Source organism: Rhinolophus sinicus, linkage group LG05 (genome assembly GCF_036562045.2).
Source record: "Rhinolophus sinicus isolate RSC01 linkage group LG05, ASM3656204v1, whole genome shotgun sequence".
NCBI lineage: Eukaryota > Metazoa > Chordata > Mammalia > Chiroptera > Rhinolophidae > Rhinolophus > Rhinolophus sinicus.
The window spans coordinates 76,669,908-76,683,414 of NC_133755.1; the positions used below are offsets into that span (position 1 = coordinate 76,669,908).

At 42.2% G+C, this 13,507-nt stretch overlaps 1 protein-coding gene across 3 annotated transcripts in view; it reads right to left on the reverse strand.

Moving 5' to 3' along the window:
- The window catches only part of TMEM131 (transmembrane protein 131), a 177,921-nt gene that overhangs the window by 99,045 nt on the left and 65,369 nt on the right, over positions 1-13,507 (reverse strand). For all 3 annotated transcript variants that reach the window (XM_019716512.2, XM_019716511.2, XM_074332565.1), the window contains exon 4: positions 6,175-6,243. In XM_019716512.2, coding sequence (XP_019572071.2) covers positions 6,175-6,243 — 69 coding nt within the window. The remainder of the gene's footprint in view (positions 1-6,174; positions 6,244-13,507) is intronic.

Below are 13,507 nucleotides of genomic sequence, written 5' to 3' on the forward strand. Positions count from 1 at the left end.
AGGCTTGGGCTGGGACAACGTGGCTCCAGTGTGCCGGGTGCCACCTGCACCTTGGGCCTCCCTGTAGGCCTCAGTGTCCCTTCCAAAGCACGCTCACTTCTGCCTCACCTCTCCTCAGTGAGATTTCTGTCCCTGAGAACCAAGTAACTACCGAAACAGAGGGACAGTCACTCTGTAATCACTGTTAGTTTGCTTACAATACCAGCAATGGTACTGTACTCATGTAGAATGTCCATCTACATGGAAATGTGTGCTGAAGAATACAGAAAGGAAACAGCATTACGTCCGCCACTTGCAAATGATTCAAAATCAACAAAAATATGAAGTAAAATACGGCAAAATGTTAGTTACTGAATTTCGGTTATCAGTGCATTGACGATCTGTTCTTTCTACTTTTCTGACTGTAAGAAAGCTCCCATAAAAATTCATTTTATAGGGAGACTCTTAAAGTATGTATAACATGCCTCGATCTTAGAAAGATCCATATTTCAGAACACGGCAAACAGTTCCCCACAGGTATGGTTTAGTGTGGGGTGGCATATGAGAAAACAAAGGGCAGATTCTATGTTAAGACATTTAGCATTTATCCTGAAGACATTAGGAAACCATTAAAGGATTTTGTGGGGAGGAGTGATGGATAGTAAAGAGATTTCTCTGTTGACAGTACAGATCGTAAACTGGAAACGGCAAGTACGGGGTGACAGTCTAGATGAGAAGTGACAAGGGCCTCAGTTAGGAGGAGAAAGGGAGCAGTGAGGGTCAGACAAGAGCGGAATGACAAACTGACAGGATTCTGAGAACAGATGTGGTGGGGGAGGGGACGGGTGCTTTGAGGGCAGGAAGGAACCCAGGAAGCTTTAGGATTCGGGTTTTGGTGACCGGTTGGCACCATTCAGACTGGAAATACTGAAGCAGACACAAGGTTAAGGTATCATTGGGGACTCTAGATGAGCGAGTAATGGGGGAGGGAGGAACACAGGCATACACCACAGAACTGGAGGAAAGCACCTCGTAAGAAACTGGGGAGTTGGTCGAAAAGGGCTAAGGAAAGAGAAGCAGCCCGTTAGGGGACAGACAGGAGCGGAATCCTGAGACGAAGAAAAAGGAGCCTTGGACACAGGAGGGAAACAGAGAGGGGATCACAAGGTAGAGGACAGAACACTGAGAGGAGGCCACGTCAGCAGGCCATGTACCTTACATCAGGAAAGCAAGACTAGTAAGTGTCACCTCACAAAAAGATCTGAAGGTGGGTGTTCTGGGCTGATTAATTCAGCAGTTGGATAACATGGTCGAGGGTGCAAATTGTGTTCATTTTCCTGTGACAAGCTTTGCCTGCTGGCTTTGCCTCAAACTAGCACTTGTGACTGAGGGCTGCCACAGGGCCCACCCCAGGCCTCATGTGCAGGCAGTGCCCAGCACGAAGGGAGGGATTTCTTTCTTCTACCTATTTTTTAGAATGAAAAGAAAATCCTCCCCCAGGAACCCTTTAGTAGACCTGAGCTCACATCACTGGTAGAAGGAGTCACATCTACCCTGAACAGATCACAAACAAGAACGGGATGATTACAACTGCCATGTATTTATCAGGATTCCCCAAGCGGGGAGCAGGGCCACTTTTCCTAAGGGCTGGATGGCTGAAAACACTGGGGTTGTAGGAACAAAAAGGGGGCGGGAGGAGACGTTGACTAGGTAACTAACAGGCAGGAAGAGAGGTTATTCTGAATGGAGATATATGATTCTTATCCTAGTAACATTCTTAATGCTATCATCTTAACAGTCATTGAAGAAAGCAGGAATTTTTGGAGGCAGAAAGCAAAGTAGTCAATGCAGGAAAAAATTTCAATCAACTAAGTTTTTTGCTTCTTATAGTGAGGAAGAAAAAAAACACGCAAGTACTTTAAAAGAGGATATGTCCTAACACATCTGATTTCCTTTAGCAATCACTTCCTTCCTGACCCACTGATAATTTACTTTCTGCAGTGAAAATGTACAACTTCATTTTGTTTGTCCTAAAAGTACACAATGCCAGGGAAATTCTTTTATTCACACCCCTCTGATTTTCCAGAGTGCAAAGTTCTAAATTTAGGAACCTCTTCATTTCCATTCCTATAGTGGCTCTGTGACAATCAATTGGTTGGGCTGAACCACAGCCCCCAGATTCCCTTTCTGGTCAACTCCTGCTGAGGGTGGGTTCCCAGGCACAGCCCCTCCCGAGAGCTGGAAGGTGGAGGGGCAGCAGCCATGGGGTAGCATCTACACACCTTCTCCCAGTTCTCAAACACTGAGTGCTGCTGGGAAGAGATTTTGCACACATTTAAAGCCCCTAATCTCTTGCCACGCAGCAGCCTAACCGTCTGTCTCCTCATACCTGCCCCTAAAGAAAGGAGAGTCTGTGAGACGGATCCTTTCAGGGATTTTGCTTCACTTTTGTGCTTGCACCTTATATCTCCCTGTTTGGCCCCAGGAGGATGGCTGGTCAGCCAATGACGGGTAAGACTCCCCATGGAGGGGGCAACCCAAACCAGGCGGAGCCATGTGGGGACCAACAGGAGAACCCACGGGGTTCATAGAGGTGGGCACAGCCCCCCACCTACCCCTGGCTAAGTAGAGCCTCTGCCTCTGTGGCTGCATTCCTTCCCACACCCTGCAGGGGAAGAGATTCAGTGACGTGCTCTCCATCTATTCATATGCATAAAGGTTTTGTCCCGTGGGGAAGTACACACATCCTGAGACTTACAGTTCAGCTGCCTGCAGGCAAGGGTGATTGGCTTGAATCAGTTTCTTATTATGATGTATGGGATTCACAGACCGTGAGTTTGACAAGCTTTATCTCCTTTACTTCCCCACCTAAGTAATAAATACCTAAAGCTACGCGCACCTTAGGCCGATTTGGGGCTCAGTCCTTGAGGCTGGAGTCCCTTGGCCCCGCTTGCACACTATTCTTGGCTGCTCTTTCTTAACCCTGCGCCGCCCTCCTCGCTCCCTATAGCTCCCCACAACTCTCACTGTGCAGGACTAATCAGCTGACTTTAAGTTAGTTAAAAGGGTGATTGTCCTAGGTGGGCCTTTCAAAGAGAGCTTAGGCCCCGCCTGAGCTAAGAGACTCCAACAGCAGCTGGCTCTGCCAGTGCTCGCTTCCTCAGGATGTGCCCCTGGATGTCCCGCCAGCCCGTGCCCTGGGGACCGGCCCGACTCAACATCCTCCCTTCCTCTGCCTGCCCCTGCCCACCAGGCGTTCTGACCTCGCTCCCACAGTGGTGTGAGCTGACTTCTCGTGGAGACTCCACACATGCAAACACGTGCCTGCATGTGCACATGACCTCCGACAGCAGCCATGTCTCTAACTGAACCCATCTACCTCAACTCCTACTTTTATAAGATCCACTTCTACATTCATGAGGTAAAACTAACCCTGTGCGGTGTACCCAGACCGGACACAGCAGAGCTTAATATCATGGGAGGATGGTTTTCTTCTATTCCTGTTCCCTCTAATTTGGAGCAGCACGTGCATCTGCTGCTTCAGGGGGCAGAGTGTGACTACTACATGCTTTCCTGTCCGCAACCCTCTTCACTGTATTACCTGACCTGGTTTGTGTTGGAGCTCATCTCTCCATTCGCACGTTCTCAGCAGACCTCCTGTGTTCTCTCAGCTCAGCAGATTTCTCCAAGACCAGCACCAGTCTCTTAAAGAAATCCCATTTATTTCCTCTCTAGTCATAGATTAATTCATTTAATCCTCCTGTCAGTTCTCCTTGTTCATGACACCAAATTATTCTCTAGCCTGACTAACTAAAAACCTCTATATTATGCATATCCTTTCACCTCACAATTCCATTTTTAGGACTCTCTCCTGAGCAAACAGTCAGAGTTGTATTTAAATAATTAGTTTCAGCACTGATTATAAGAACAAAAAGTTTCAATTAAAAAAAAAATCAATTTAACAAATATATCCACAAAACTTGATGTTCTCTGATACCAAAAAGTAATGTAACAGAAAATTCAGTGGAAGAAAAAAGAATGTGCAATAGATTATGTTTAGAAAGCAGGTTACAAAATAGTTTATGTTCAGAAAATATGATTATGTTTTTATAACTCAATAAACAAACACACATAGAAAAAGAACTTAAGGGATACAAGCTCATGTTCATGCTTTTCAGTGGCTGAACTGTAGGTAACGTTTTGCTTTCTTTTTCCTCCTGATAAGCATTTTCCAAGTTTACTACAGTGGATACACACTGCTGTGTGGTAAGCAAATCCCCAGTAAGTTTTGCAGTGGTGATTAAATAACCTGTGGCCTGGGGCGGAATTCCTCACTAGCTCTTAAGGGTCCAGATATGGACTTTGAGGGGGATGCCTATGAAACCCTTGAGCCATCCGCACTGGTGCACGCGCATGTGGGGAGGGGAAGGAAGAAGCCCCACAGCTCTCATCTCTTCCTGAAGAGCCATGATAAAGCTGCCGGTCCAGAAACTTGCGGACTGTTATCTCGATTTCTCCATTAAATATTTAAGGGGCTGATGGACGGGTAATTTAGAACAGGAATTCTCAATTCCAAGTCAGGTATTTTGTATACCTGAAAATGTCTTTATCTCGAGGGATGCATGAAATCTGCAAAACTCCCTCAAAACAACAAAGACTGAAGTGAAAAACAGTTGGATATAACTTTGGAAACAATCTCTCTAGAATGGTTACTGCTAAGCTTTTCAAAGTAAAGATACTCACTATTTTAGACTAAAAATCTTGGTATTGTGCACCGAGCTCCTCTGTCCCCCTCTCATAATGCCCACGTACCCTCATACTGCTCATGCCATAATCTTAGAAAGGAGTTTACCTGCTTTTATTCTGAGCCACTTGAGAATGAGGGGACATACTCAAAGAAAATTTTACTGGAGCAAAAAATCATTATTTTAAAAATAATAAACGCTCTTGCTAAGATCAGGATACATGCCATATTTCATTAAATATCTCGCATTTAATAGGAGACTATAGGTGATAAATTATTGTGACTGGATTAGGAACTCTATTGTTCTTGCAATCTCAACACTGTACCTAAACCTGTTTTATAGGGCAGAATAGTGATATATTTCCTATCTGAACATCACGGTCTGCTAACCTCACGCACACAAGTCAATTTTACCCACATAACGCCTATTCCCAAATACTGACCATCTAAAGTGCACAAAGTAGTGTGCCAACTTCTCGCCGCCCTCCCACCCCAAAAATCCATGAGAATCTCTGTGAGACTATAACCTCCTGAAAAGACGGAATTGCTATCAGACAGCTCCTACTTCTAACGCTAACCACTCCATCACCATGGTTTTGTACAAGCACATGTATTTGATGATGCTAGGTTTGAAATTATAAATAAATTATTTAAACCTCTTATGTTTACTATAGTGAGACATGTTTAAATACAGCTTTGACAACATTAAAGAAAATTACAGCTTTCATTTACTGAATCAGAAAAGATTTACATATGGCCTCCCCCCACCTCCCACTGCACACCCCACTTTCCTTTTGAATTCTTTGCTAATTTACCAAGGGACACTGCTTTCTTTAGCAGAGATACCATTTAAAATGTTCTCTTTATCCACTTGCTAAGTTGGGGTGGAACCCAATGTGGCTGAAGACTTGTTTTCCCCTCAGTGCAATGTGCAAACTGAGACGAGAAGTGGGAGGTGAGCCTGATGCATGGTTGAGGAGGCAAGGCTGCGGCCGAGTCGTGTCTTTCTATAGGGTTTGCGTCTGTTTGCCTTTCTGGGCTGACAGTACTATTTACTTGGTGATGTACAAACTTGAAAAGCATATGCATCAAACAAATAAATAATATATCCTCTGTAGCCACAAGGAAACATTTAAGTAATAAAAATGGAAATGCAGTGCTCATCAGAAAAGGTGACCTATACTGTATACTGGGTCTGAAGATTAGATCCTCTGAACCAGACTCTAATATGTGGGTAATTTTCAAACTTCTAAAGTTAAATTTATATGTTAGCGTTGTAATATTTCTTCCCATTTGCAGACCATACTCAACATCATTTGTGTCCCTGACGACATGAACATTAATTTTCTCGTACAGACAACACAGGCAAAAGGCAAGACAAATGCACAAATAAAATATTAATACATGGAACAGTTTAACGGGAAACTATGGTCTGAACATTGTGAACTTACTGTTCATGGAAATCCAGCATTGGTGGTTCAAATCGTATAGGTCTGCAATTACCCCGGTACAGAGATATACTGCAAGCAAAAAGAAAACAACTCAGAAGTAATTCACAGTATTTTCCCAAACCAAAACCAGACTCTTAAATGTTGTCATGAGAAAGTATCACTACAAAAAGTGGAGTCTGATGTTCTATCAGGAATGTGCATTACTTTTTTTCATTCGAGAAAATAAAAAATTGTTGTGTTTTTTAAAAATGTAAAGAAAAAATAGGAGTCAGTTTTCCTACTGAAAGGTATGCGAACACAGAAAATGCTCGGGTAGATTGAATGTTGCAATTTATTTTGGTCAACATAGTTGATAACAATATACCTATATGCTCACCTGGATTTTTTGATACGTGTACAATGAAGAACAAACAGTGCAACTAAACATACTTGGCAGATAATATATATAGAGAATAAACATAATGACATTGTAACTAGAGTGGCAAAGGAACTAAATAAAAATGAATTTTGGGATAGAAATTTCTAAGAACTGAAATATCTTTTTAATCTGTGTGGAACACACTGCTGCATGACATCTTGGACTAAATACTTGCATCATTTCTAACTATCCCATCTGATATTAGAACTTCCCACTGAAACAGATTTTGGAATAGCAAACCTCCTAGACATCACTATGACCTCACAGCGATGTAAAGTATAAATGACCGGGGGCCCCTGGGCGGGGGTGGGGCCCACACACCTATAGTCATCTGTTTCCGCATGGAGTAGGTCAGACATTCAGTCAGCCACTGAAGTTTCTAAATAGCGGATGTTTATCTTTCTGTTGCATTTTAAAAAATGACTAAGAACAAACCTCACCTTTGTGAGATGATTATTTTCATCACTACCATAATTCACAGGAACACAAGCTTCAAAATGATACAGTGATTTCATTCAGGAAACAGAGGACATGCATGAAATAGAAAAGGGCATACAGAATATGAACATACAGGAAGTTAGCTTTAACTCGATGCGATAAAGATTACACAGTCTGAGTAGTGGAATAAATGAGCTAGAAGTAACAAAGCTCAAAGGTGTGTTCAGCCGGACCAATTCAGAGGAGTCCTCAGTGCTGCTTGATAATAATCCCTCTATATATGGCAAACAAAAGATGACAAACACAAACAAGGAAAACACCAAACATAAAATTCTACTTTTCTGAAGCAAAGAACCAAAGACACTGGGACAGAGAAGGCACAATTCCTCACAAGACAGATGCCACGTGCAGTAAGGGGTAAGAATCCACTCTTGATCTCGGTTCTTTTTAGCCATCTTATAATAGGACACCTGGCTCCTTTAAACAAGAGATACTGATCAGCTCATCAGTTCTAATGGTGTGAAAACCAAACTTCCACAAAATCTTAATCCAACCAAGGGGAAAAAATATAATGCATATAGTAAATGTGTGTGAGTCAGTAATTCACATATAAACACATGCCAGACACAAAGGAAATTAAGGTACAGTTTTTATCTGCCACAGAACTGAGAGTCTATATCCCAATATGGAATATGTATAACGTGGCCATACAAGGTAAAAAAAATAAATCCTGTTCATCGAACACAAACAGACTGAATGCCAGGGGCTGTCCATTGCTGGGGCTCTGGGAACAAGCCAGAGCACGGCCCTAACATCCCAGCAAGGCGCAAAGGAGGTGATGACGTAGGACACACAAAGACAAATCACACACAGCAGGATCAGAGAAGGCCTCTCTGGGAGGGACCCTGGAGCGGAGACTGTAACGGTGGGGATCTGGGAAGGGGGGAGGATGCACTTGGCCTCCTGAGGACAGAGGCGGACACGGCCAGAATGCAGAAGAGGCCGGGAGGAGGGAGGCGCTGCGACCAGAGGCACAAAGGCCAGGTCTCCTTGGAGGAGTCTGCGTTTTATTATAAACATAACAAAAGCCTCCACAGTGTTTTGCACGAGGAATACCATGGTCTGACACATGTGAAAAGGTTAATTCTGGCTGCCGTGTGAAGTGCAGACGGAGGCGCCCCGAAGTGGAAGCCCCTAAGCCATGCAGCAAGCAGACCAGAGGGCTGGACGTGAGCAAGGCTGACTGCACGGGCGGCTGGTGAGAAGCGGCGCTTTTACGAATGTATCTGGAAGCTGCAGACCACAGGTGTGAAGGAAAAGACAGGAATCAAGGATGACTTGAGTCTAAGAGTTTGGCCTGAGAAACTGGACACACAGCGTTGACATGGGAGGAGTGGGTTGGAAGGGGTGTAGATGGGTCCATGTTCAAGGGGATTGTTTTAGACATTTAAATCTGCAATGTCTTATCTCGGTGGAGATGTCGAGTAGGCAGCTGGATATACATGGTTACTGCTTAGTATGAAAATGTTACTGATTATGTGTCCTGATCTCAGACCTGGTCACTGGTGAATTAATTGTAATAGTTTGTATACAGATGCTCTTAGATTTTTCCGTCACTGTATGTGCTGCCAAAATAACCACTATGTTGACCGATCTTTGTAGACAAATCATCTGCAAGTAACAACAATTCTATTTCTTCCTTTCAACCTCCAATTCTTGTTTTCCTTTTTCATGCCCTGTGTCGGTTGAGACAGTCCATAAAACGCTCCAAGAAGTGGTGTCCACCAATTGTTACTGTGATATTTACAGCATGACCACAGAATATGAGACAGAGGGAAAAAAATATAAAAGAAAATTCCCTCCTAAATAAATGCAGATTTTCAAAGCAATGGCAGATCTATATTTAAGAAACAGCTTAATATTTGAGCAGCTACAACAAAAGTTGGCATAGGTATAATCTTATTTTAATAAAACTAAAAATTCAATAACATAACTGTCATGTATCCATACTGACTGAAAGGGAATTACTATGTTTATTTAGAAGGGCATGACATTGTTTAGTGATTAACAGAAAGCAAATGTTTGCAAATCCAAAAAATTGAAAAATAAAGGGGGAAGAAGCAGTATGAAAAACGGTACCCTTTGGCAATTTCAAAAAAACAGAATCTGAGATTTTATAATAATAAAATGCATGATTTTATGCTTTCTGCAGGGATGGTATTTATTTTGAAAGTCTCAATGCAATGTTTTCATTTGCACTAAAATATTAACTATTTATTTGGAGAGAGAGATGAACAGACTGTTCCTGACTTGAAGCTGGGGAACAACTAGAGGGAGACAAGACACCTTACAGGACATGGTCTGTGCTCTTTGGAGAACTGTCAGATCAAAGTTCAGCAACCAGCTCCCAAATAAAGTAGAGGCCTTCTTGGAACTTTTGTTTAAACTAGGAAATTCAAGATGTTTTCCTAGGGGCAGTTACTACTTAAACAAAAGGTACTCTTTGGCCCAATGTTTCTTAAAGAATTGTTTATGTTCTGCTTACACCTTAATCACCTAAATGCTTATAAGAAGTGCAGTGTCCAGGGTCCCAGCCCCAGAATCTTGTTCCTTACATCTAGTATGGAACCAGAAACCCGTGTTTTCACATATATGCTCACGTTTGGGAACTACTCTTTTGTATCTCGATCCACAATAAGCATTTCAAGCAGGATTAAGGAGGGGGAAAAAGCTTCTTAGTAAGTAAATGCTTCACACTCACCAACAGTTTAAAATCGTTCCAAATATGATTTTTACTAGAGAAAGCTAAACAGAAAAAAACCAGTGACTTCAGAGAAATGGTCTAAATTCTTCTACATAACACACTCCCCTATAAACACATTTTAGCTTAACCCTGTATTTCTCTGAGGACCATTGAGGTCGAACATCTTTTTATTTACTGTCTAATTAGACATCTTCTTTTGTAAACGGTCTGTTCAAAGATTTTTAACTGGGGTGTTTGTCTCATGATTGCGTTGTAAGGTGTGAGAGTTCTTTATGTATTCTAGACACACGCCCTTCATGAAACATGTCTCCTCCGAGTCTTGTCCCCGTCCTTTTCCTACTGTGACTGGTGTCCTGTGGGCAGCGGCACAACGAAGACAAGACATGCTGTTTTGACTTCAGTCCCCCTCACAAGTCCACCACTTCGCAACCATCCACAGACAAGACCCCACTGTGGAACCCAACATGGGGGTGAGGCTGAAGACCCCCTAGGATAACAGGGACCAAAAGGACCACACAGAAAATGGTAAGAGGAGGGCTACACTGACGGCCCCACTCCTCCACCCGGCCAGCACAGCCCACACTGAGAGGGCCCCCTAAGGCCTATGGTGTTTCCAGTGGGAAAGGGACGAGCCCACGGTAACCTCAGCTCCCCCAGTGTGATGGGTCACTTTCTGGAATGCCCACTTGGGGATTGCAGGGGGATCCACGAGGGCAAATCTGTGGGCCTGGACACTGGACATCAGACTGGGATGGGGAAGTGGGGGGTGGGGCTCATAGCAAGCAGCTCCTGGTTCTTGGCTCCCTGCATTACTGCTTTCACCAGCACTCAAGCAGACATCCCAGCCAGTGGCCGTGCCACTCTGCACAGTCAAGCCAAGCCAGTGGCCCTGTCTGGCCAGGGAGTTTGGTGGGCAACTCTGCCTGCTTCGAGTCCCTAAGAAACAAACGTACCAGCTATAGACTCTGTCCTATGGTGCCCTGGGCTGGGAAGCAAATTTGAAGGCTCACAGAGGGATGAATACAGCCTCCAGCCCCATTCAGCCAGGAGACCTAAACAAACCATGTGGGAAACTGTGTGGCCCATCCTACAGCCCCGCTCACAATGGCACCTGTGCAGAGAGGCATGCAGTCAGGGGCTCAGTCCACCTGCAAAGCTGTGCTGGTTGCCCATCTTGCCAGGGAGCTCGATGAGCAGCTCTACTGGACTTGGGTCTCCAGGAATCAGGCTGTAAGGACTGTGAAACCTGTTCTAGGGTCCGACCCAGGCAAGGAATCAAATACAGCCCTGCCCCTGCTGAGAACAGCACCCAGCCCTGCCCAACCAGGAAGACCAACCACAGAGTCTGGCCCTGTGGAGCCCGTCCTACAGCTGTGTGTGGACAGGGAACTAAGTCAGTATTGCTATCGAACTGCCCCCAGACAGCAGCAACCCCCTGAACTCAGAGCTTGGGAAGTGGCGTCAGCCAAACAGAGACCCTGATAGCAAACCCCACCTATGCAAAGATACTATCAGCTCACCCATCAAGCATCCCAAGCTGAGCTGAGTGCTGAAGGATTGTCTCTTCTGAAGTGAATGGTGAAGTCTGGAAGAAGAACTGCTTACTCAAATGTAGAGATACCAATACAAGGAATGATGAATCAGGTAAACATGATGCCACTAAAGGAAGCTAAGAAAACTCCAAAAACTGACCTTAAAGAAATCTATGAAGGGTGTGACAAAGAATTAAGAATGACCCTTTTAAATATGTTTAGTGAACTACAAGAACACACAGACAACTAGACAATATTAGGAAAACAATGCATGAATAAAATGAGAAGATCAACAAAAATAGAAACCACTGAAATTAAAAACCAAACAGAAATCCTAGAGCTGAAGAATACAATGACTGAAATGAAGAATTCGAGACGGCTTCAACAACAGACTTGACCAAGCAGAAGAATCAGTGAACTAGAAGATAGTTCATTTGAAATTATCTAGTCAGAGGAGCAAAAAGAAACAGGAATGAAAAAGAGTGAAGAAAACATGTGGCACATAAAGGATATCATCAAGAAAAATAATGTATTATGGGAATCACAGAAGGAGCAGAGAAACGGACAGAAAATATTTTTAAAGCAATAATGAAAGAAAACATCCCAAGGCTGGGGAAAGAAATGGACATTAAGATTTACAGGCCCAAAGGACCCCAAATAGGTTGAACCTGAAAAAGGATACACTGAGACACATGATAATGAAACTGTCAAAAATCAAAAAGAACTTTGAAAGCAGCAAAGAAAAGCAACACATCATTTACAAGGGAACTTTCATAAGAATATAGGAGGGTTTCTCAAAAGAAACCTTGCAGGCCAAGAGAGAGTGAAATGACATATGCAAAATACTGGGGGGAAAAAACCAACTACCAACCAACAATACACCCAGCAAAGCTGTCTTTCAGAAGTGATGGAAAGATAAAGACTTGCCTGAACCATCAAAAGCTGAGGGAGCTCATCTCCACTACACCTTCCCTATGAAAAATGCTAAAGAGCATTCCCCAAGCAGATGCTAATGAACATTAAAAAACATGAATATATGTGTAAAACTCACTGGTAATGGTAAATACCGTGTTTCCCCGAAAATAAGACCTAGCTGGACAATCAGCTCTAATGTGTCTTTTGGAGCAAAAATTAATATAAGACCCGGTATATTATATTATATTATATTATATTATATTATATTATATTATATTATATTATATTATATTATATATTATATTATATTATATTATATTATATTATATTATATAATATATTATACCTGGTCTTATTATGTTTACTATAAGACCCGGTCTTATATTAACTTTTGCTTCAAAAGACACATTAGAGCTGATTGTCCGGTTAGGTCTTATTTTCGGGGAAACAGGGTATGTAGTCAAAGTCACATTCTCTAACATTGTGATTGTGGTGCTAATTCATTTACAACTCCAGTTTAAAAGTTAAAAACAAAAGTATTAAAATAACTAAAACTAAAATAATTTGTTATTGAACACACAATATAAAATATGTAAAATCTGATATTAAAATGTGAGGGGGAGAGTAAAGGTGTAAAGTTTATGTATATTATCAAAGTTAAGCTGCTATCTTAAAATAGAATGTTAAAAATGGGAGTTTTATGTAAGCCTCATAGTAACCACCAAAGAAAAACCTGTAGTTGTTACACAAAATATTATGATAAAGCAGTCAAACCATACTACCACAAAGGGTCATAAATCAGAAAAGAAGACAGTGAGGTAAGAAGGAACAGGACTTACAAAAAGAAAAAAAAAATTAACAACATGGCAATAGTAAGTCCTTACTTCATCAATAATTACTTTAAACAAAAATGGAGTAAATTCTCCAATCAAAAGACTTAGAATGGCTGAATGGATTAAAAAAAAAGAACAAGATCCAAAGATATGCTGCCTACAAAAGACCGACTTTAGCTTTAAAAACACACACAGTTTGAGAATGAAAGGATAGAAAAAATATTTCAACCGAATGATAACCAAAAGAAAGCAGGGATAGTTATATCAGACAAAATAGACTTTAAGCTAAAAATGGTCAAAAGAGACACAGAAGGTCATTATATAATGATAAAAGGGTCAATCTATCAAGAAGACATAAAAATCATAAATATTTATGCACCCCAACATCAGGGCACCTAAATAGGTATATAAAGCAAACATCAACAGAACTAAA